The sequence below is a fragment of the Sminthopsis crassicaudata genome, chromosome 1, assembly GCF_048593235.1.
Source record: "Sminthopsis crassicaudata isolate SCR6 chromosome 1, ASM4859323v1, whole genome shotgun sequence".
Lineage (NCBI taxonomy): Eukaryota > Metazoa > Chordata > Mammalia > Dasyuromorphia > Dasyuridae > Sminthopsis > Sminthopsis crassicaudata.
Genome location: NC_133617.1, coordinates 1,218,749 through 1,243,320, shown reverse-complemented (window position 1 = coordinate 1,243,320; position 24,572 = coordinate 1,218,749). Strand labels below are relative to the sequence as shown.

The 24,572-nt window shown below is 42.7% G+C and overlaps 1 protein-coding gene across 2 annotated transcripts; it reads left to right on the top strand.

Moving 5' to 3' along the window:
• The first annotated feature begins 975 nt into the window (after window positions 1–975).
• Window positions 976–14,357, top strand: GSTT2B (glutathione S-transferase theta 2B). 2 transcript variants are annotated; one of them, XM_074289963.1, is made up of 6 exons: window positions 976–1,874; window positions 7,415–7,502; window positions 8,551–8,701; window positions 8,858–9,031; window positions 12,404–12,613; window positions 14,029–14,357. In XM_074289963.1, exons 2-5 carry the CDS (start codon window positions 7,423–7,425, stop codon window positions 12,605–12,607), a joined length of 609 nt encoding a protein of 202 aa, XP_074146064.1. In that variant the 5' UTR covers window positions 976–1,874; window positions 7,415–7,422; the 3' UTR covers window positions 12,608–12,613; window positions 14,029–14,357. The 2 variants fall into 2 exon arrangements, with proteins under 2 accessions (XP_074146064.1, XP_074146054.1); XM_074289953.1 differs by lacking the exon at window positions 976–1,874 and adding an exon at window positions 3,001–3,178.
• Window positions 14,358–24,572: the final 10,215 nt, after the last annotated feature.

Below are 24,572 nucleotides of genomic sequence, written 5' to 3'. Positions count from 1 at the left end.
TAGATCTAGAGCAGGAAGGGACCTTCCTAGAATCAAAAGGTCTCTGAGGTCCCTTCCAGTTGTTGTTATAAGATCCTAACAATTTTATATGCAATCAGATTGGAAGGATAGCCTGAAATCTGTTTGGGAAAGACACATATTCCAATGAAAGGATTTTATATTTGATCCTGTTCATTTTCCATCGGCAACTCTGCTTGGGTTTCACTGCCAGGAGCAACATCCCTTCCCCCAGGATTAAACTAAATGGAATCACCAATATGTCATCCTCCAAATGATAAAGGATTGAAGGATTTGAACAGGCAATTTTCAGAGGAAGAAAGCAAAACTATCTATAATCATATTTTTAAAACGCTATAAATTACTACTGATTTTGGAGTAATTCAAATTAAAACAACTCTGAGGTATCACTTCCCACCTGTCCAATTGGTTTACTGACAGAAAAGGAAAATAACAAATGTTGAGGCAATGTGGCAAACATTAAGGAACCCTTGGGGGAGGGTTGCCTTATCTGTGCAATGGAAGCACTTGCTTCCCAGAATTGTGAAGATCCAGGGAGATCTGCAGACCTTAAAGTGCTGTCTAACTCTGGGTTCTTATTCCTTAGACTTTCTCATGCTTTACCTCTAAGAGCAAAAGACTTTTCCATTCACACAGTCCATGGCGCCCTCTAGCGCCCGTTTGATTTCCAATGTTGTGCCATCGCAAAAATGGCTACTGTGACTATTTTGTAGATACAAGAATTCCCCTGGGCTCCTGGAGAGCCAGAGAAGCAGAAGCTGGCTACATGATGGCAACAGTGTGCCTAAAAGTATCGTTCAACAAAGTGGGAGAAGCCGGGAGTCCCAGAGGGCAGCGCGGGTGAGTGTCCAGAATAAAGAGCCTGTGGGGCCAGGGCCAGTTACTGTAGCAACTCTGTTTGCTTAAAGTGTTTGTTTCCGGGATAGTTTTATTCTGGAGTAACAAGACCTGGCTGCTGTATTGTCGGCAGTTACTGTGATAGAAAAGCCAAAACGCATTAGAGAGACTTTTGATTTTTTTTTTCCTTAAATAAATTATTGAGAGGAGCGTGAGTAGAGAGGAGACCCAGCAGGGAGGAGATCTCTCTGAGTTCTGTGGCCCTCGAAAGTGGAAGAGGATGGGAGGGGCGGGGGCCCTGTCCAGAGTCACTCAAAGTTTGAAAAAAAAAGTTTTTTTGATTTGATTTTCCTTTAACAATCCCTTACTCCCTCCTCCCCCTCCTCCCCCTCTCTCCCGCCCTTCCTCTCTGAGTGTGTCTCTCGCTCCTTCTCTCTCTCCTTCCTTGTCACTAGCCCTCTCCTCTTCCTCTGTGTGTGTGTCTCTCTCGCTCCTTCTCTCTCTCCTTCCTTGTCACTAGCCCTCTCCTCTTCCTCTCTGTGTGTGTCTCTCTCGCTCCTTCTCTCTCTCCTTCCTTGTCACTAGGCCCTCTCCTCTTCCTCTCTGAGTGTGTCTCTCGCTCCTTCTCTCTCTCCTTCCTTGTCACTAGCCCTCTCCTCTCCCTCTCTCTTTTCCCCTTCTCCTGCTTCCTCTTCTTCTCCCTTTCCCTCCCCTTCTGTCTCTCTTTCTCTCCCCTTCTGTCTCTCTTTCTCTCCCCTTCTGTCTCTCTTTCTCTCCCCCTCCTCTCCTCCTCTGTTTCTCTCTCCTCTCCTCTCCTGTCCCACCCCTCCCTTTCTCTTTTCTTCTCCCCCTTCTTTTTCTTCCTTTCCCTCTCCGTTTCCCTCCCCCACTCTCTTTCTCTCTGTGTCTCTCTCTCCCCCATCCCCATTCTACACCCCCCCCCCACGGGATTGTCCATTCAGAGCTGGTACAAACACGACCCTTCCTCCAACTAGCCCAACCATCCCTTCGTTTTCCAGGTGAGGAACTTGGGTCCTGACGGGTCATAAATCGCCCAGGTCTCTGTAAATGGACGGGCCTGCGCTTTCCCCGTGGATCCCTGCGGGCAGGGGCGGGGTCCGAGTGGAGGGGCGGGAGGAGAAACAGCGCTGCGGAGCCGGGCCGGGGTGGTCCGGGAGAGCGGGTAGGCGGGGCTGGGTGGCCAGTGACCTTTTTTTTTTTTTTAAATTATAACATTTTTTTGACAGTACATATGCATAGGTAATTTTTTTTTTTACAACATTATCCCTTGTACCCCCTTCTGCTCCGAGTTTTTCCCCTCCTTCCCTCCACCCCCTCCCCTAGATGGCAGACATTCCCAAACACATTAAATATCTTATAGTATATCCTAGGTACAATATATATGTGCAGAACCGAGTTTTGTGTTGTTGTTGTTGCAAAGGAAGAATTGGATTCAGAAGGTAAAAATAACAGTTTACACTCATTTCCCAGTGTTCCTTTTCTGGGTGTAGCTGATTCTGTCCATCATTGATCAATTGGAACTGAATTAGATCTTCTCTTTGTTGAAGATCTCCACTTCCATCAGCATACATCCTCGTACAGTATCATTGTTGAAGTGTATAGTGATCTTCTGGTTCTATTCATTTCACTCAGCATCAGTTCCTGTCAGTCTCTCCAGGTCTCTCTGTATTCCTCCTGCTGGTCATTTCTTACAGAGCAATAATATTCCATAACCTTCATATACCACAGTTTATTCAGCCATTCTCCAAAGGATGGGCATCCCTTCAGTTTCCAGTTTCTAGCCACCACAAAAAGGGCTGCCAACATTTGGCCAGTGACCATTTAGCCGTTTCCAGGCTCCCCGCGTCAGGCAGGTCCCCTCCAGCAGTCAGTCAGCATGGACGCTCCAAAGGAGCCGGCAGCGGAGGCCCAGAGAGTTGGGGACTGGTCTCTGACGAGGTCCGCGCGCTGCAAGGGAGGCAGTGGGGAGAGGGGCAGCCGGCTCTTTCCCCTCCGCTTTGGACAGGCCTTGAACGGCGAGTCCAGAGGGAGAAAAGGGAGACGGGGGCGGGTCCCCATCCTTTCCCCACCCCCACTTTGCATTGGTCTTCCCGGAGGGCGGAGGCCTGCGTGGGTCCCATTTAGGCGGGGACACCGGAGCCTGCGCCTCCTAGGTCGGACGGTTTCGGATCTCGGCGGTTCTCTGCAGCCATGGGCTTGGAACTCTACCTGGACCTGATCTCCCAGCCCTGCCGCGCCGTCTACCTCTTCGCCAAGGCTAATGGCATCCCCTTCGAAGTGAAGAGCGTGGAGCTGCTGCGGGGTGAGCGCCCGGCCGGGCTGGCCCCGGTCTCAAACATGACCCCGGACAATGTTTGCCCCGCACTCAGACCCTGCCCCCACTCCGCCTGAGCTCCGAGGAGTCCGGCCTCCAGCCTCCAGCCCAGCCCAGCTCTTGCTTTTTCCTTTTAGACTGAAACGGGGGGTGGCGAGAGAACGGGGGGGTGCTGCAGACGGGCTTTGGGCTCCTTGGGGAAGAGAGGGCAGCTCCCCCCGCCCCCCGCCCGCATAGGGATTCGAAGGGGGAGACGAGGGAGGAACCGAACTCAGGCCGCAGCGGACCTTCCTCCTCCCGCTCGCCGACGTTTGGGGACCCTTTAGTTTAGGAGGCAAGGATGGGGGTCCCACTAGGAGGCGTGTGCCTCTCCACCACCTGCTGCTGCTGTCCAATGGCCGAGAAAAGCTTGAGAGGGAAGTGGCTGGGGCGGGGGGAGGGGGGATGGCCGAGCAGCCACCCCCATAAATCAGGGAATGTGTGCTTTCTGGGGAGCGAGGAAGGGAAAGTCCTCCCCTCCCTCCTCCGTCCCTCGCGCCCACTTTCACTTTGCCCTGGTCCAGACTATACTTTCTCCTTCCCCTTCCCTGGTGCTCTCACTTCTTGCTCCCTCCTCTCCACTGTTTCCCTCATTCCCTCCCTTCCCCCTCCTGCCTCTGGAGGCCGGGCTGGACCTTGGCCCCGGAGGTGGCGGAGCTGGCCCGAGTCAGTCACGTGGGGAAGCCCACAGCCCGAGGCTCCCTGCCCTGGAGCCTCCTGCAGAGCCTGCTGGGTGCCTCCTGGAGAGGCGCGATTTAAAACCTTAACGACCTCAAACCAAACCAAAGGAAAACAACTAAACAAAACAAGCATCTTTAATGTGGTGTCCCCGGGGCTTAGAGAGAGGCCCGCATTTGACTGAGTAAACTTCCAAGGAGAGACGGTTTCTCCCACCTCCTCTGCTGCTCTGTCTTACAGAGTTATCCAGGGCCGGCGCCGAGTTCCGGAACTTTCGAGGGCCACGCAACTAGTTCTACAACCCAGGCCCTCCTGGCTCCAACTTTTCAAGCTACAAGTGCTGAGATGAATTGGAGCCCCCGCTCAAACCAGTAACAAAGGCACCAGCTCCTTCCTCCTCCCCCTCCCGGACAGCTTCCACTGGACTGTTTTTCTCACCTGTCTCTAGTGATACTGCTACTTTTTTTTTTTTTTTTAAGTGTACTCTTAAAACTTATGGAAAAGAACTTTCTCCCCTCCTCCTCACTGAGTTTTTCTCTCTTCTTTTTCTCCCACTAGCTTGCTTTTTCTCTTTCTCTTTCCCCCCTTTTCTCTTTCCTTCCTTCCCCCATTCCCTTTTTCTTCCTCTCTCTCTCAATTTTCCTTCTCTGCCCCACTTCCCTAAGCAATAGATAATAGAGCCTCCCATCTTATTTCATTTTTTGTCTTCTCTAAATTCCATGACCATATGAAACAGCTCATCTTTGATGGTCAAGTTATTTGTTAAAAATAATCTGTTAAATATTTAATATGTATGGGAATGCCTGCCATCTAGGGGAGGGGGTGGAGGGAAGGAGGGGAAAAAATGGGAACAGAAGGAGTACCAAGGGATAATGTTGTAAAAAATTATCTATGCATATGTACTGTCAAAATGTTATAATTATAAAATTAATAATAAAAAATAATCAGTTAAGTGCTCTAAAGATAATTGGAGGAAGTGGGGGAAATCACAATTCTCCAATCTGGCTAAACGACAGAGAAAAGGAAGAGGGGGAGAGGAACAAGAATCTAAAGGATTGACTGGGAAACAAGGGGGAAAAAAGTGGATTGGAAAGAGGTCCTTCATTCTCAAAAGAGGATCAATGACTGGGGCTGCCCTAGAAATCAGCTGGCCTCTAGAGCTTGCTGCTTGAATCAGTCTCATAATTCATCTTCATAGGGTCATGTTTCTATATTCCCCATTAATGAATATAATTTGCACTTATAGTTTTAATCACCTGAATTTAGAGTCCTCAGCCAAATTTATTAAATATTCATTAGATGAACTAGAGAAAGCTCCTTCACCAATTGTAGTAAATATTTCTTTCCATTAAATCCCTCAACTTCTCGGGCTTTAATCCATCCCGAGCAGCTAGATGATCCAGTGGAGAGGGACAGAAAATCCGAGTCAACTCCACCTTAGTTACTAGTTTTGTGACCTAGGGCAAGGCCACTTAATCTTTATCACCTGGATTTCCTCTTCCTTAAACTGGGAATGATTATAGCACTCAACTCATCAAGTTTTTGTGAGGATAAATAAGTTAATGAATTCAAAGCCCTTTGCAAAGTTTTAAAGTAATATAAATATCAATAGGGACACAAAGAAAGGAAAAGGGCAGTGCCCTGCCCTAAGGAGCTCACTATAGAAATGGGAAAGGCAATACATTAAAAATGACTACCAAAAAAAAAAAAAAATTGAAAAAGGAAGAAGGGCACCTAGGGTGAAGGCTGGATGAAATCCAGTGGAAAGTGTGGCAATGAGAAATGATGAGATGGGAGCTCTGGGTGCCCTCCTAAAATAGAGGCTCTTCACTACTCAATCAGAGGGAGGAAGTCATCAGGGGCAAATATTCTGAGGATTAAGTGTCGAGGTTGGCATGATCTAGCAAGGAGATTTGGTGAGAGTAATAGTGAAATCCCAAGCCTTGCAGTGGATAGATGAAATCACCTACCAAGCTACTCTCCCTCCCAGCTGTATAGCACCTGAAATTATTGCACTTTGTGCCATTGATGACTATCAAAATAATTGACAAAAGTATTGACTGAGCTAGGACACAGTGGAGAACATTTTCCAAGACACTAGTGAGCAGTTTATGACTGCCATAATGGTCTGATCATTCAGCCATATCTAAATCCGCCATGATTTTTGCTTTTGGTGTCATCTAGCCCACTTGGCTCCATCTTTTACACACACATAAAATAAGACCTTGTCAAAATGACTTGCTGTAACCAATCTACTTAGACCAGAGCTACTAAAATTCCTCATCTACCAGCCTAATGATCTCCTCCTTCAAAAAGCCTCAGAGATGGGCTCACATTGGCTTCATATCCATCTCTTTGGACAACTTCAATGCTCATGGAATCACTTCTTTGAATCTTCCGAGATTAATTTCATTGTTGAGAGCTACCCATTGGTTTGGGTTGACTCCCCTTACAGACTAGTGGCACGTGAGATCTGACCTGAAATTTTCCTGAACCCTTTGGGATCTGTTTTTCAGAAATTCAGGGTGCCCAGCAAACCACATTCACTTAGCAATAGTCACAAACTCTAGGGCAAACCATCGTGCAGATAGGTAGCGCCATAGTGCACCGTGTTCACCCTCCAATAAGGAAAATTCAACTTCTGAATTCAAATCTGACTTCAGACACTAGCAATGTCCCTCTGAGCAAGTCATTTAACCCTGTTTGCCTCAGTTTCCTTATCTGTAAAAATGAGCTGGAAGGGCAGCTAGGTGGTGTAGTGGATAGAGCACCAGCCCTGAATTCAGGATCCGAGTTTAAATCTGGTCTCAGACACTTAACACTTCCTAGCTGTGTGATCCTGGGCAAGTCACTTAACCCCAATTGCTTCAGCAAAAAATTAAATAAATAAATAAATAAATAAATAAATAAATAAATAAATAAATAGATAAATAGATAAATAGATAAATAAATAAATAAATAAAAAGCTGGAGAAGGAAATGGCAAACTGCTCTGGTATCACTGCCAAGAAAGCCTCAAACAGGCTGAAAATGATTGAAAACAAAAACAAACAGTCATGAGCTTGGGTGGAAGCTTGCCCCTAAAGGTTCCATAATTTCCAGTTTAGCAACCAGGCTCTCTCTTTTGACCAGAATCCAGCACAGAATAAGGGTTCCTCTTGTTGCTTCTTTCATCTGTTCTATCTTTTCTAGTATGAGGGGCTTGGACTAGAGAGACTCGAAGAGCCGTATGTTGTTCTCCCTATCTTGACCTTGAGCTGGCCAGAATCATGTCCTTGGTTTCTGACTGACCTCCCTAGACAAGTCCTTTCTCCAGGAGTGAAGACAAGAGTGACAATTCTGTTGACCTCAGTGACACATCCTGGCCAGCTGCCCCCCAGTGAGACTCTGAAAACCAGTACCTCACCCCTTTCATGGATACCCAAGTGACCAGCTCCTCAAAGCTACAGCTTAGTGGTAAGGGGAAAATACCTCTTTTCCTCATTGGGTACATCTGCTCTCCTTTTAGGGCAGCACATGACTGATGATTTTGCCAAAGTGAACAGCCTGAAGAGAGTGCCTGCCCTAAAGGATGGAGATTTCACCTTGGCTGAATGGTACCTTTCCTGACCCTGAACCCACTTCCCCTAGCACATACTCCTGCCCTCTTGCACTCATGCCCTTATTTTGTTCCCAAATTGTCTTTCCTTCTCTATCTTTGAGAGAATTTTGGAGTGAGATGAGCGGTTGTTATTTCTATAGTTTGACTAAAATTGTGAAATTAGTGAAAAGGCAAGAGAGAGAGACAGGGAAAGCAAAGGAAGGAGAGAGGGAGGGAGATAGAGGATGGGGCCTTCTGATTTTGGATGGCTTAAAAGCTAGGATTGACCAATAGCAGGCCGAGGACATGGCACTATCACATCTTACATTTCTTGGAGACCAGAAAGATGTCCAGAGGCATAAGGAGAGAAAAGAGGAGGGAAAGAGAAACAGACAAAGAGAGAGAGAGAGAGAGAGAGAAAGAGATAAAGAGACAAAGAGAGAGAGAAAAAGGCATGAAATGGAGGAGAGAGAGAGAGAGAAGAGGAGAGAGAAACAGAGACAGACAGAGAGCAAGAAGATGGGGGGGGGCGAGATGAAGGTGAGAGACAGAGGTACAGAGAGCAAGAAGGTGAGAGACAGAGACAGTGAATAGAACTTGGGGCTGGAGAAAAGTGGATCTTTGGGCTCTGGGTTCTAGTCCTGGCTTTGTCTGTAAATCACTCTGAGAAACTAACTCATCTTTTTTCCTCCTGATGTAATTCAAGGGCTTCTCCCAAAGTGTCTTTTGGCTCTGACAAAGACTGAAAGTTGAGTGCCAGGATGCTGGTTTTGGGTGGAGACCATACAGTCTTATGGCCTCCACTCTCACCCCTCAGTGAACTCACTCTTACCCACACAGCCACACCCTCAGGCACAAGCACAATTTCCTGGGAAGAATTGTACGAGAATAGGGGGTGAGATAACCAAAGGAAATCCTTTATCTTTTGAAAGAGTCTGTTTATGGAAATACATGAGGATACTGCCTTGATAAACTTAAATTGCCCTGAGTTGGTTCAAGGAAGAGAATGATAGGAAAGCTTAAACCGGAGGGGGCTGAATAAGACTATACTTTCTCCTCCTCAGTTCGGCCATTCTTCACTACCTGAGTCAGAAATACAATACTCCAGCTCACTGGTATCCTTCAGATCTGCAGGCCCGGGCACGGGTGGAAGAATATCTGTCCTGGCATGCCGACTGTATTCGAGGAAATTTTGGTGCAATGCTATGGATTCGGGTGAGGCTGGGTCTGCCCTGAGGGGGAGGGCTTAGGAAGTCTTGTGTACCACCTGCCTTGACCTTTTTGCATAGTGAGGGGGCAGACACAGATGGACTTGAGGAGGGGATCCTTTATATGGAATGTAGACTGAACTCCCACCCCCCAACCTGACAGGTGCTTGGCCCTCTCATTGATGTCCACGTCCCCAAGGAGAAAGTGGACAGGAACATAGCCTCCATGACCCAGTTCCTGCAACATCTGGAGCAGAAGTTCCTGCAGGACAAGCCCTTCCTCACTGGTGACCACATCTCCTTCGCGGATCTGATGGCACTAGAGGAGCTGATACAGGTATGAGGGAAAAAAGCCTGGTGCCAGAGCTGGGGAAAGGGGAGTTGTTCAAAGCCAGAAGTGCACATATTAGCAGATGAGAGCCACCCCTGCTTGTCCCCCTCAGCCCAGCTTCCTGGCTCCTTGCTAGCTCCCTTCTTGGGGGATGGATGACACCTGAGCATGGCCCTTTAACTTTCCTGCACATTATTTTTTCAGAGTCCTCAAGTCGTTCTTTCATGGGATCATGTCACACTGTGAGCTAAGAGGGGGCAGAATTCTTATCTCCATTAGACAATTGGGACTCAGGGAGGCATTGTCATCAGCAGCAGCAACGACATCAAGTATTCATTAAAGAGTTCTTGTGTGCCAAGCCTTGTACCAAATGCTAAGGACACAAAAAAGACAAAACCAAAGTCTTGTTCACTTGGTACTAAAAAGGCCAATGTGAGAGCCAGCATCAGATGATGAGTTTTTAATATATAAAGTTACATACACAGTGTCTGCAGAGTAGATGGAAGACTCTCTCTCTCTCTCTCTCTCTCTCTCTTTATATATATATATATATATATATATATATATATATATATATATATATATATATAAGATTTATATAGTGTTAAAGGTCTACAAAGAACTTTATAAATATCTCATGTAATCTTCACAAAAACCTAAGGAGAGAGAAGCTATTATTATTTTTATTTTACTATTTGAAAAAACAGGCAGAGAGCAGTTAACTGACAGGATTAAGGAATAGAGAATGTCATCAGAGCTATAAGACTGGGTAACTGACAGGATGATGGTTACCTCAGATCAAATAGGGAATTAAAGAAAAGGAAAGTATTGGGGCTGAGGGAAAATGAATTTTGTTTTGGAAAAGTTGAGTTTGATATGTTAGAAGATGTTCAAATGGCACCTGATGACTGAAGGTTAGGAGAGAATTTAAGGCTGGATAAATAGATCTGAGAATAATTTGCATAGATAACAAATAGATCCTTGGAAGCTAATGAAGTCGCCAAGTGAAATAGCCATGAGAGAGAAGAGAAAAAAGATAGTGACTTGGGGCATTTTCATGGTCCGTGTGCATGACTTGAATGAACCCCACTAAAGAAGACTGAGAAGGTATGAGAAAGACCAGGACAGATGATGTCCCAAAAACCTAGGAAGGAAAAAGAAAAAGAGGAGAGAATGAGAAAGTGTAGTAGCAGAAATACTGCTGAGGAAGGAACTGCTGTTCCTGCTGAGAGGACAGGAAAGAGAAAGGCTCAGAAACTATTGGATTTGTCAGCTCTGGTACCTTTGGAGAACACAGGTTCAGTTGAGTGATGAGATCAGAAGAGGATTTCACAAAGAGAGGAGGAGCAACAGAGGTTCTGATTGGAGATTGCTTTCTCAAGAAGTTGAGCCACAAAAGAGAGGAGGGATGGAGGAAAGTAGTTAGCAGTGAGGCTTGGATGAAGTGAGGGTTCATTAAGAATGGAGAGATGTGGATATGTTTTGGTGATAATAAAAAGGACATTAAGTATGGAGAGATTGAAGTTTAGTGAGAGTTTAGGGGTGTTAGAGGTTATGATCTCCTGGAAAAGATAGAGTGTAACAGGAAGGGCTGGTGGGAAGAGGGTGGGTGGGTAGAGGGACTTGCCTTAGCACAAGTATTACAACCTCAACATGAGAAAAGAATAAAAATGAAGAAAGTAGGGAAAGACAGATGAGCGATGTGGGTGAGGAGGATGGGAGAAGTGGGATCTCTTTGTCAGTGGTAAATATGACAATGTGAGTGTCAATTTTTTTAGTGAATAAGGTAAAGTTCTTTCTTTCAAGTGGGACTGTGGAAGGCGGGATCCCACAGGAAACCTGATAAGGAATGAAAACTTTGGACCACAGGTGTTAAAAGTGGGGACGTCTAAAAGGGAAGTGCGGGAACAATCCAGGATTGGGGCTTAGAGAGGCTTGAGACAACACAGCAAGGGATGTGAATGGAGATGATCTGGTTGAGTTGAAGTGGTTCACCAATGGCTGAGATGGTGAAATGAGGACAATTGAGTCGATGTAGTAGAACGATCTGGGAAAGAACAGAGAAATTTAATGGTGTGGTGAAATCCAAGAAAAATATTAGGGAATGTAAAGCAGAGGGAAACAGGAAACCATGAAAGGTTACAATCAGATAAGGAATTTGAGAGTTCATGAGCATGGAAGTAGAACACTTGTAGTGGCCAAGCCTTTGACTATCTCTGTGTGGGGCTGAGGTGGAGGGGTAGTAGAGGGCCTGGAAAATAGCTAGGTTGAGAGCCTGTGAGGTCTGAGGGCTTGAGGGAGTACAAAATATGCAGGTGAAGGTACTCTGAGACGAGGGTACAAGCTGCAAAGGAGAGAGAGCCTGCCTCTTCCCTCAAGGACTTGGTGTTTTACAGGAAGACACAACGTGGATACAAATAAAAAAATAAATTTGAGGAAGGGCAGAGCACTAAACACTAGGAGCTCAGGATGCTTGATGGAGAAGGACGTGGCCCAGCTCAGACTTGGAGAGTGAAGCTGAGGATTCCAGAGGTGGGGAGAGGGAGAGAAAGAGAGAGAGAGAGAGAGAGAGAGAGAGAGAGAGAGAGAGAGAGAGAGAGAGAGAGAGAGAGAGAGAGAGAGAGAGAGAGGAGAGAGAGGAGAGAGAGAGAGAAAGAGAGAGAGAGAGAGAGAGAGAGAGAGAGAGAGAGAGAGAGAGAGAGAGAGAGGAGAGAGAGAGAAAGAGAGAGAGAGACAGAGACAGAGAGAGAGAGAGAAAGGAGAGAGAGAATGTGTGTGTGTGTGTGTGTGTGTGTGTGTGTTGCATGTAGCTGGGAAGACTGGATATGGCGTGCCAAGTTGAGAGACAAGCTCAAAAGCCAGTTTGCTTGGGATACCGACTACATGAAAGAGGGTGATGTGAAATTAGACTGTAATGGCCAGGATGGAAGGAGTTCAATTTCAGCCTGGGGAGTTTGTTTACATGGTATTCTTTGGGCAAGGCAACAGGGAACTTTGGAAGAATATTAAGCAGGAGAGCACCATGGGAAGCATTAACCTGTGTTTTGGGAAGATCATTTTGGGAGCTGTGCAGCAGATGGACTAGAAGGGATGGCTATTTTCCAAGTGAAAGATGATGAGTGCCTAGTCAGTGGGGATCATGTAAAATGGAGACAAGGAAATGGAGGCAGCATTTCTCGGGAAGTTGGAATTAAGGAGACTTGGAAGTTGGTAGGCTAAGAGTGGAGAAGAAGATATCCAGGATAACCCTGAGTTTGCAAATCAAGTTGATTGGAAGGAAGGTGAAACAGAAACTGGAAAGTATGGGTGGAGGGGGGAGAATTAATGGTGAGATGATGTCATTTTGGGAAATCCTGAGCTGGGGCTGTTTTCCTGCAGACCGTCTATGCTGGTTATGATGTCTTCAAAGGGCGGCCCAAGCTGGTAGCTTGGCGTGCGCAGGTGGAGGCTACCTTGGGGGAAAAGCTGTACCAAGAGACTCGGGAAACCATCCATAAACTCTGTACAGATCCTAGTGCCTTCAAGAACATCCCTTCAGCCATGCAGGAGAGGATGAAGTTACGTCTCTCAAAGATCCCCTAATCCAAGGTGAGATAGAGGGCTGTGGGATGAGGAGACTTGGACTAACAGAGGAAGAGGTGATCTGAGTGTAAAGAGAAGGGAAGAGAAGGAACAGTTTCTGGCATCTTGCCTCTATTCCCTGGAGATGTAATCTCCAATGAGAACTTCAAGGGCCTGGCTCACAAAACACCCATGTTATACAAGCCTAAGGCTGGCTTCACCCCCCATCACATCCCATCTTCAGCCCAGTGAGGACCAGCCACTTCCTCTGCAGTTCCCTACTCTTTAGGGCCTGTAGAACCCAGGATCCCTTCAAGGACACAGTCTACAGCTTCCTTGGCCTCAGACCTTCTCGTCTGTGGGGAGTGAAGCGAACAAGGTCCTGACACCCAGAATCTGTTTCTATTCTTGAATTTCTCCCTAGATTAAAATCCTCCAAAAGAATAAGCCCCAAGTGATGAAAAACCCATTGCAGACAGGTATTCCTGGGTCTCCTCTTTCTAGAGAAATTTATGACCCATATCCACACACCTCCATGCATGCATTTGTGCACACCAGGACAAATCGGCGCGCCTCAAATAATCCCCCCACTCTTATAGATGCTGACAAGTTCATATTCGCACGTAAAGGGGTATCAGTGAGCCAACCCCCAATGTTTGAGGAAAAAGGAAGATATGAAATGCTTAAAATCCTCAGCCTGGGGTCTTGGGATGTATAGGTTTCACACAAACAAATGTAACTTCTTATTTTTTATTTAACACTAAAATCGAATAGAGAACTTCTCGTCTTGAAGGCAATTCAAGGAGAAAGGTCCCAGGACTGTAAATGAACTAAGAGTTTCAAAGGGGTGAACAGTGAAAGAGCCACACCTGGAAGAGTGAGGAGAGGGCTGGCTTTGGAGGCAAAAGATCCCAGAACCAGCTGGCTCAATGTGCATCCAAATGAGAATACTCTTACTATCATCCTAAGGGATATTCAGGGTCTAAAGCTGGCTCCCACATCCCATTCTCCAGCCCCGTGAGGACCAGTCAGCTCTTCTGTAGTCCCCACCCTCTGGATATTCCCAACCTATAGCACCTCTAGGATAGTCTACAACTCTTACTACCTTAGACAGTCTCAGACTTTTCCAAAAGCTGATGGCTCACGATAGATAACTCATTCTCTCTTTGGACACAACTTATTCAAAGTTTCAGAGCCACATGATTTTCCCTTCTGTTGATCCTCAATCTGCCTCTTAACATCTCCCCACTGCCCCCATTTCTGCCCTATGAGGCCAAGGAGAACATGGTTAACTGCTCTTTCGCATCACAGATTCTCAAATATTTGACGGCAGATTCTTCAAGAATAATTTGCTATTATTGCACTATGAACTGGAGGAGTTGATGTAGCACACTTCAATTCCATTCTAATCCAGCTAAGGACTGTGTTTTTATATTTTCCAGACATTCCCAAACAATGCTGTTTGTACTCTGGCCTTCCTCCTTCCTCCTCATCCTCACTCCAGATCCTGAACCCTGCCCCTGGGACATCGGACTCTGATGAACTCTCTCCAGAGCTTCATTACACTTTCCAACTGTTTCCAAACTATATGGTTTCATGTATTCTACCCCTACCTCATGCCTCATGGCCTAACACCCCTTTTTATCCCCCCCCCATTAGTGCATAAATTCTTTAATGTCTGGGACAGTCTTGTTTGCTTACTTTTGTAATCTAAGCATTTAGTATAGTGCCTGATGCATAGGAAGACCTGAATAAATGCTTTTTTCATTCATTTGTTTATTCCTCCATTCATTAATTCTTTTCTCTATAATGTATAGAAGTAAACAATTTCATTGATTAATCATTCAACTCTTGGTATCTGTTCCAGTTCATTAAGGAAACCAGAGAAACCTCTTTCCCCATTAGCTTTCGGCATTGCTGCCCATATCGGACCAACTTAGAAGTCTCCGACTGGAATAAATAGCAGTGTCACAGTCTTTACAATTTACTATTAATTCATCTCTGAAATGAGGATAATAATATCACCACCTACTTCCCAGGATTGTCGTGAGGTTCGGAGATCACAACTATAGGATGTAGTACTTAGTACCTTCCAGGCACTGAGTTAAATACTTTATAATTATCTCATGTGATCCCCAACAACAACCCTTTCAGATGGGGGTATTATTATCTCCATTTTACAGTTTAGGAACATGAGGCAAACAGAAGTTATGTGATTTGCCCAGGCTCACACAGCTAGTTAAATGTCTGATTCTGGATTTGAACCCAAGTTTTCCTGACTCCAGGCCTGGAGCTCCTGTGATAATGAATGGGTTCTAATGAGTAGACAGACATATTCCTTCCAAGAACAATGCCAGAGGTGATGATGATTCCAAAGTCAGAGGGAGGGCAGTGCCTGGCAGAAAATAAACTGTTGAGGAGATAACCAATGGGTAGGAAGTAACTTGCTTGCAATAGTGGACCAGATGAGGCAAGGATGCCCAAGTGGTTCTGAAGAGCAAGAAGTGTACCCTCTACTTTTCCTGGTCACTAGCATGATGAAAGGTTTCAAGACTATGGTTCCCAAGGGAGAGGGAATGGAATGCTCCCTCTGTCCCCATTTTTGCCTTCTAGAGGAGGCAAAGTTGGTGTCTTTGCAATGCAGAACCTAGAATGGTTCTAGACCTAAATGGTCTAGGTGGTCCTAGAATCCCTTACTGCCTGACTCCTTTATAGATGGACTAACTTCTAAATTCCTTCAGCTCTTTAAAGCCCCCAAAGATGCTGGCAACCATTTGGTCAGCCAACCAACAATTGCCTTAGTGATCCAAACAGATCACACACAGAGAAAGAATCCTCTTATTTACCATTTAATATTTCACAGTCCCTTTATTTCATGAGATCAGGATATGGAATGCCCCCCCTTACATAAGTATGGAATAAAAAAAAATTGAGAATATCAATGACAAGGATGTATGAGAACACTGGATGGGGTGGCAGCAAGGGACATGTCAATTGTGTTCAAATGTATGAAAGGTTGTCATATAGAAAGGGAGGAAACTTGTTCTTTGCTGCAGAAGTCAGAACGAGAAACAATGGTGGGGAGGAGGAAGAGAAGAGGGAGTTATGAAGAGAAAAGATTTAGGTTCATGTAGTGTTCCAGTTGGTTTTCTGGAGGACTCTGCACCAGCCTTTGTTTCAGCAAAGTAATCACGAGATTAGCCAGGTGTTAAAGTCCAAATTCTTTATTTTCTCCTTGCTTGGGGCTGGGCAGTTTTCTGGAGGCCCTTCAGAGTGGCTTTGGCGTCAGTGGGAGAAGTGCAAGGAGGCCACACCATGGTGCTGTGAGATGGAGTGAATGAATCTCTGAGTCCTTCTGAGTCTGAACCAGTCTCCCAAATTGCAAGAAAAAGGAGAGAGCCTGATCAAAGATGGAATGTTTCTGGCTTTATCTGGGAATTGTCCCAGCTTATATGCTCTATTTTAATTACATCATCGTGAATCTTGTAGAACTATAGTAAGTACTAAGTACATGTACTGAACTAGAGAGCTATTAATCACCCTGCTAAACTAGACAACCATTGTCTTTATCAATTCCACTGGGTTAGCACCTGGTAAGAATCCTTGTTTCAAATACAGAGTTCTGGCCCATAATCTAGGGAAAACCCTCTTAATAATTTAGTCAGGTCCAAAAGTAGGTTAGGCCGCCTCCACTCCATAGCAGATCCCTGTACCTGGAGTCCATAAGCTGGACGGTCACTTGGGAATGCTATTGTGGAAAGGATTTCTAGCCAGATATGGATGAACTTAGACACTCTGGGATTTTTTCTACCTCTATACTCTGTGATCCTTGAGGGGAATTTATTACAGTGAAAAAAAAGATCAACTTGGCTCTTGTAAATTGGCGCCTGAAAGGAGAAGGCATGGAAAGGACTGGCAGGGAAGAGGCAGGCATGAGGGGATGGGAATCCGATCATCAGGAATGTGGTTGTGAGGGACCAAAATAGCAGTTTTATCCTATTACCTGCTTTGGTGATAGACTGGACCTAATGGGGTTCAGATGGGGCTAAAGTGTATATAATCTTTGACCCAGCAATCCTGCTTCTAGTTCTATATCCCAAAGAGACCAAATAAAGAGGCAAGACCTTAAATGTATTTATATTTATAGCAGTACTTTTGGTTGTAACAAAGAAAACAGAAGGTGCCCACCAACTCGAGAATGTCGGGTTATGATAGATATATCAATGCAATGGAATACTTTTGTGTTGTAAGAAATGAGTAGGATGGTTTCAGAAAAATCTGGGAAAGCTTCTTTGAACTGATGTCAAGTGAAATGAGCAGAACCAAGAGAACAATTTCTACAATAACATTTTTTTTTAATTCAATTGCACTTTATTTTCAGTTCTAGATTCTCTTCTTTCTCGAATCCTCTTCCTCACCCATAGGAAAGGCAAAAAATACAAAAACCATTATAAATGTGATGTCATGTAGAACAAACTTCTTTAGTATCCATCTTCCTTTTTTAATTGAAGTTTTTTTTTTAATTTTCAAAACATATACAAGGATAATTTTCCACCACTGATCCTTGAAAAACCTTGTATTCCAATTTTTCTCCCCTTTTCCCCATCTCCCCCTAGATGATATGTAATCCAATATATGTTAAACATGATTTAAAAAAATGTTCAATCCAAATAGGCATGCATATTTATACAATTATCTTGCTGCACAAGAAAGTTCAGATCAAAAAATATGAGAAAGAAAATAAAATTCAAGCAAACAACAAAAAGAGTGAAATGCTATGTTGTAATCCACCCTCAGTTCCCACAGTCCTCTCTCTGGGTGTAGATGGCTCTCATTATCACAAGTTCATTGAAACAAGCTGAATCATCTCATTGTTGAAGAGAGCCAAGTCCATCGGAAATGAAATGATCGTCATATAATCTTGTTGTTGCCGTGTACAATGATCTCCTGCCTACAATAACATTATGAGTAAGGACATTCTACTCTGAAAGCCTTGGGAACTTTGATCAAAACAATGACCAAGCAGAATTCCAAAGAACTTGTGATGAGGGGCGGAGCCAAGATGGCGGAGAGGAAACACACGACTCAGTGAACGTCCTCACTCCCTCACAACCAATTAGGTAAATTAAGTCTCAAAATTAGCTCAGGATTGATAGATACCACAAGGACTGGAAGCACGACTTACCAGCTGAAGAGAATCTGGAGTTTCAACAGGAAAGGTCAGTTCTCAGGGGAGGAATAAGAAAGACCAGCACAGACGGTGGGGTAGGGGCACACTGCGCCCATTGCGCTGGGAGGGGCTCTGGGATCAGAGAAGCCACTGAGGTAAAGGAATCTGGCACAGGCTGTTAGCTCTTCTCTGCTAATTATTTAGCAGTTCAGAAGAGAAAGCCAAAATATTTTAAAACTCAGATTAGATTTTCCCCGGACCCTGGGGGTGACTCAGGCACCAGGGGGTGTGGCCTCAGCTACCTCCTGAGAATAGTTAAGAGACTGACAAGTGGGTGGATACGGCCCAAGGCAACACACACTGCCTAACTTAGCTGGAGGGAGTGGAACTCAGCTCCAGGAAGTCCCAGAGAAGCGGAACCTTTGAACTAGGGACCGCGGTTTCTGGCAGACACTTCCAGTTTGAGCGCAGGGGCTTCTTACGTCACCTGCTGCAGACACCCACTCCCCACCCGGACACATAGCCTGGGCTTCCTGCAGTCTTCACTATTCTACGCCCTCGAAGCACAGCAGTGCTAATCACCTCTGAGGCACTCCCAGGGAGAGGGTGGGGAACTCTCTCCCAGAGCTCTCTCTTAGCTCAGGCTCAGGAGCCGCTGCATCCATCCCGTCTGGGAGGAAGCTGGTAAAGAAGTAAATAATTTCCTACCCCAGAGACAGACCCCAAAAGATTTTTTTTAAGTATGAGCAAAAAAGCTAGAAAAACCATAGATTCCTTCTATACAGAGAAAGAGCGGGTGTCCAACCCCGAGGAAGTTGACAGCAGAGAATCAGATAACAACCTAAAGGGGAACGATTCCTGCCCCCCATCACATAACTCTCTCCTAGAAGAAGCTCTTAAGAAATTGAGGGAGATCGAAGAAAAATGGGGCAAGGAAAGGGAAGTTATGATAGAGAATAACAATGTCCTGAAATTGGAGTTGGAAAAAATAAAGAATTCACAGGAGATGCAGGGAAACAAAATTAGTGAATTAGAAAAGGTTAAAAAAACACAGGAAAGTAGGATATCTGAATTGGAAAAGATAAAAAAGTCTCAAGAAAATAGAATTTCTGAATTGGAAAAAGAAAATAATTCTCAAAAAAAAAAAATTAGGGAAATGGAAAAAAACTCAATAGAGCAAAATAATTCATTTAAAAACGAAATTGGGCATTTACAAAAAGAACTAAAAACTGTGAAAGAAGAAAATAACTCCTTAAAAGTCAGGATGGAACAAATAGAAATGAATGATTCACAGAGAACCCAAGAATCAGTCAAACAAAACAAAAAAAATGAGAAGCTGGAGAACAACGTCAAATACTTACTGGGAAAATCTATAGACCTGGAAAATAGATCTAGGAGAGATAATCTGCGGATTATTGGACTTCCAGAAAACTATGACCAAAAAAAGAGCCTAGATTCTATGTTACAGGAAATTATCAAAGAGAACTGTCCAGAGATAATAGAAACAGAAGGGAAAGTAGATGTGGAAAGAATTCATCGAACTCCTTCTGAAATAGACCCTAAAAAAAGAACACCACGGAATATTGTGGCTAAGCTGCAGAATTACCACACAAAGGAGAAAATCCTGCAAGCAGCTAGAAAAAAACAATTTAAATACCAAGGTGCCACAATAAGGGTCACCCAAGATCTGGCTGCCTCCACATTAAAAGATAGAAGGGCCTGGAACCTGATATTCCGTAAGGCAAAAGATCAAGGACTGCAACCAAGAATGAACTACCCAGCTAAGTTTAGCATCTTTTTCCATGGAAGAAGATGGTCATTCAATGAAACGGAGGAATTCTATATGTTTCTAAGAAAAAAACCAGACTTAAACAAAAAATTTGATCTACATCCACAAGACTGAAGAGAAACAGAAAAAGGTACACAGAACCCTTGAGAACTGTAACTTTGTTGTGGGTATATAAAAAATACTCAAGGATAATTTGATTTTACTGATATAAAAGAAAAAAAGGGGGGTGTGGTAAAGGGAAGGAGGTCGGTTCAGAAAAAGGGGAAGGAGTGATAAAAAGAGGGAAACTACATCCCAGGAAGAGACATAGAAAATACACCATATCTGAGGGAACTTAGTGAGGGGGAGAATCATTGTGTGAATCTTACTCTCATCAGAAGAGGCTCAAAGAGTAAATAATTAACATATTTGTTTTTCAGAGAATTTTCTCTCACCTCATTAAAAGGGGGGAGAGGAAAAGGGGAAAGGAAAAGGAGAATAAGTGAAGGGACTTGGAGGGAGGGGGGAGGGATCCTAAAAAAAAAAAAAAAAAGAGGGAGGGTTGCGCGTCACAAGGGGGGTCTGTAAATTAAATATCGGGGAGGGGGATCAGGGGGGTCAAGGGAAAAAAGTATAATCTGGGGATAATACGATGGCAGGAAATACAGAATTAGTAATTTTAACTGTAAATGTAAATGGGATGAACGATCCCATCAAACGGAGACGGATAGCAGATTGGATCAAAAAGCAGAACCCTACAATATGTTGTCTACAGGAAACACACTTAAAGCAGGGAGATACATACAGAGTAAAGGTAAAAGGTTGGAACAGAGCTTATTATGCTTCAGGTAAAGCCAAAAAAGCAGGGGTAGCTATCCTTATCTCAGATCAAGCAAAAGCAGAAGTAGATCTCATTAAAAAAGATAAGGAAGGAAACTATATCCTGCTGAAAGGTAGCATAAATAATGAAGCCATATCAATACTAAACATATATGCACCAAGTGGTATAGCATCTAACTTTCTAAAGGAAAAGTTAAGAGAACTGCAAGAAGAAATAGACAGTAAAACTATAATAGTGGGAGATCTCAACCTTGCACTCTCAGATTTAGACAAATCAAACCACAAAACAAACAAGAAAGAAATTAAAAAAGTAAATAGAACATTAGAAAAACTAGGTATGATAGACCTTTGGAGAAAACTGAATGGCAATAGGAAGGAATATACTTTCTTCTCAGCAGTTCATGGATCCTATACAAAAATTGACCATATATTAGGACATAAAGATCTCAAAATTAAATGTAGGAAGGCAGAAATAATAAATGCCTTCTTCTCAGATCACAATGCAATAAAAGCTACATTCAGTAAAAAGTTAGGGGTAAATAGACCAAAAAGTAATTGGAAACTGAATAATCTCATCTTAAAGAATGACTGGGTGAAAGAGCAAATTATAGAAACAATTAACAATTTCACCCAAGATAATGATAATGATGAGACATCATATCAAAATCTTTGGGATGCAGCTAAAGCAGTAATAAGGGGAAATTTTATATCTTTAGAGGCTTATTTGAAGAAAATTGAGAAAGAGAAGATTAACGAATTGGGCTTACAACTTAAAAGGCTAGAAAAAGACCAAATTATAAACCCCCAACCAAAAATTAAACTCGAAATACAAAAATTAAAAGGAGAAATCAATAAAATTGAAAGTAAAAAAACTATTGAATTAATAAATAAAACCAAGAGTTGGTTTTATGAAAAAGCCAATAAAATAGATAAACCTTTGGTAAATTTGATCAAAAAAAAGAAAGAGGAAAATCAAATTGATAGTCTTACAAATGAAAAGGGGGATCTTTCCACCAATGAAGAGGAAATTAGAGAAATAATAAGAAGTTACTTTGCCCAACTTTATGCCAATAAATTTGATAACTTAAGTGAAATGGATGACTTTCTCCAAAAATATAGGCTCCCTAGATTAACAGAGGAGGAGATAAATTGCTTAAATAGTCCCATTTCAGAAAAAGAAATAGAACAAGCTATTAATCAACTCCCCAGGAAAAAATCCCCAGGGCCAGATGGATTCACATGTGAATTCTACCAAACATTTAAAGAACAATTAGCCCCAATGTTATATAAATTATTTGAAAAAATAGGGGATGAAGGAGTCCTACCAAACTCCTTTTATGACACAGACATGGTACTGATACCTAAACCTGGTAGATCGAAAACTGAGAAAGAAAATTATAGACCAATCTCCTTAATGAATATTGATGCTAAAATCTTAAATAAGATATTAGCAAAAAGACTTCAGAAAATCATCTCCAAGATAATACACTATGATCAAGTAGGATTTATTCCAGGAATGCAGGGCTGGTTTAATATTAGGAAAACTATTAATATAATTGACCATATTAATAATCAAATTAATAAGAACCATATAATCATCTCAATAGATGCAGAAAAAGCATTTGACAAAATCCAACATCCATTCCTACTAAAAACTCTTGAGAGTATAGGAATAAATGGATTATTCCTTAGAATAATCAGGAGTATATATTTAAGACCGTCAGTAAGCATAATATGCAATAGAAATAAACTGCAACCTTTCCCAGTAAGATCAGGAGTGAAACAAGGTTGCCCACTATCACCATTACTATTCAATATAGTACTAGAAACGCTAGCCTCGGCAATAAGAGCCGAGAAAGAGATTCAAGGAATTAGAGTAGGAAATGAGGAAATCAAACTATCACTTTTTGCAGATGACATGATGGTATACTTAGAGAACCCCAAAGACTCTGCCAAAAAGCTACTAGAAATAATTCAAAATTTCAGCAAAGTGGCAGGATACAAAATAAATCCACATAAATCCTCGGCATTTTTATATATCACTAACAAAATGCAACAGCAAGAGATACAAAGAGAAATTCCATTCCAAACAAATGTTGAGAGTATAAAATATTTGGGAATCCATCTACCAAAGAAAAGTCAGGAATTATATGAGAAAAATTACAAAACACTTGCCACAAAAATAAAGTCAGATTTAAATAATTGGAAAGACATTCAGGGCTCTTGGATAGGCCGAGCGAATATAATAAAGATGACAATACTCCCCAAACTAATCTATTTATTTAATGCTATACCAATCAGACTCCCAAGAAACTATTTTAATGACCTAGAAAAAATAACAACAAAATTCATATGGAAGAATAAAAGGTCAAGAATTGCAAGGGAACTAATGAAAAAAAACTCAGAGGAAGGTGGTCTAAGTGTACCTGATCTAAAGCTATATTATATAGCAGCAGTCACCAAAACCATTTGGTATTGGCTACGAAATAGACCGGTAGATCAGTGGAACAGATTAGATACAAAGGACAAAAAAGGATACATCTATAGCAATCTAATCTTTGACAAACCCAAAGATTCCAACATTAGGGATAAAAATTCATTATTCGGAAAAAACTGTTGGGAAAACTGGAAATTAGTATGGCAGAAATTAGATATGGATCCACACTTAACACCATATACCAAGATAAGATCAAAATGGGTCCATGATTTAGGCATAAAGAGGGAGATAATAAATAGATTAGAGGAACAGAGGATAATCTACCTCTCAGACTTGTGGAGGAGGAAGGAATTTATGACCAGAGGAGAACTAGAGATCATTATTGATCACAAAATAGAAGATTTTGATTACATCAAACTAAAAAGTTTCTGTACAAATAATACTAATGCAAACAAGATTAGAAGGGAAGTAACAAATTGGGAAAATATTTTTAAAAACAAAGGTTCTGACAAAGGTCTCATTTCCAAAATATATAGAGAACTGACCCAAATTTATAAGAAACCGAACCATTATCCAATTGATAAATGGTCAAAGGATATGAACAGACAATTCTCAGAGGAAGAAATTGAAACTATATCCACTCACATGAAAGAGTGTTCCAAATCACTACTGATCAGAGAAATGCAAATTAAGACCACTCTGAGATACCACTACACACCTGTCAGATTGGCTAAGATGACAGGAACAAATAATGACAAATGTTGGAGGGGATGTGGGAAAACTGGGACACTAATACATTGCTGGTGGAGTTGTGAAAGAATCCAGCCATTCTGGAGAGCAATCTGGAATTATGCCCAAAAAGTTATCAAACTGTGCATACCCTTTGACCCAGCAGCGCTACTACTGGGATTATATCCCAAAGAAATACTAAAGAGCGGAAAGAGACATATATGTGCCAAAATGTTTGTGGCAGCTCTTTTTGTTGTAGCTAGAAACTGGAGGATGAATGGATGTCCATCAGTTGGAGAATGGTTGGGTAAATTGTGGTATATGAAGGTTATGGAATATTATTGCTCGGTAAGAAATGACCAGCAGGAGGAATATAGAGAGGCCTGGAGAGACTTAAATCAACTGATGCTGAGTGAAATGAGCAGAACCAGAAGATCACTGTACACTTCAACAACAATGCTGTATGAGGATATATTCTGATGGAAGTGGAAATCTTCAACATAAAGAAGATCCAACTCACTTCCAGTTGATCAATGATGGACAGAGGTAGCTGCACCCAGAGAAGAAACACTGGGAGGGGAATGAAAATTGTTAGCACTAATATCTGTCTGCCCAGGTTGCATGTACCTTCGGATTCTAATGTTTATTGTGCAACAAGAAAGTGATATTCGCACACAGGTATTGTACCTAGACTATATTGTAACACATGTAAAATGTATGGTATTGCCTGTCGTCGGGGGGAGGGAATAGAGGGAGGGGGGGTAAATTGGAAAAATGAATACAAGGGATAATATTATAAAATATATATATATATATATATAATTAAAAAAAAAATCAGAAGTGAAAAAAAAAAAAAAAAAAAAAGAAAAAGGAAACAGATAAGAAATGACTAAAAAAAAAAAAAATGGTCTTGCAGCAATGAGGGTCAAACAGAGGTTTGAAAGCATGGTTATAATGGATCATATCAGCACAACTTTATGATTTCCAGTAACCCAGTAACAAGGAGAAGGTGGTTGATGGAAGCCACCAAAGGTTACTAGGT

Excerpts from the sequence above, each read along its gene's own strand:
- GSTT2B (XM_074289953.1), top strand. The coding sequence starts at position 3,067 with ATGGGCTTGGAACTCTACCTGGACCTGATCTCCCAGCCCTGCCGCGCC. Across the intron at positions 8,702-8,857 it reads GTGCAATGCTATGGATTCGG|GTGCTTGGCCCTCTCATTGA; the intron begins GTGAGGCTGGGT and ends CCAACCTGACAG. Across the intron at positions 9,032-12,403 it reads CACTAGAGGAGCTGATACAG|ACCGTCTATGCTGGTTATGA; the intron begins GTATGAGGGAAA and ends GTTTTCCTGCAG.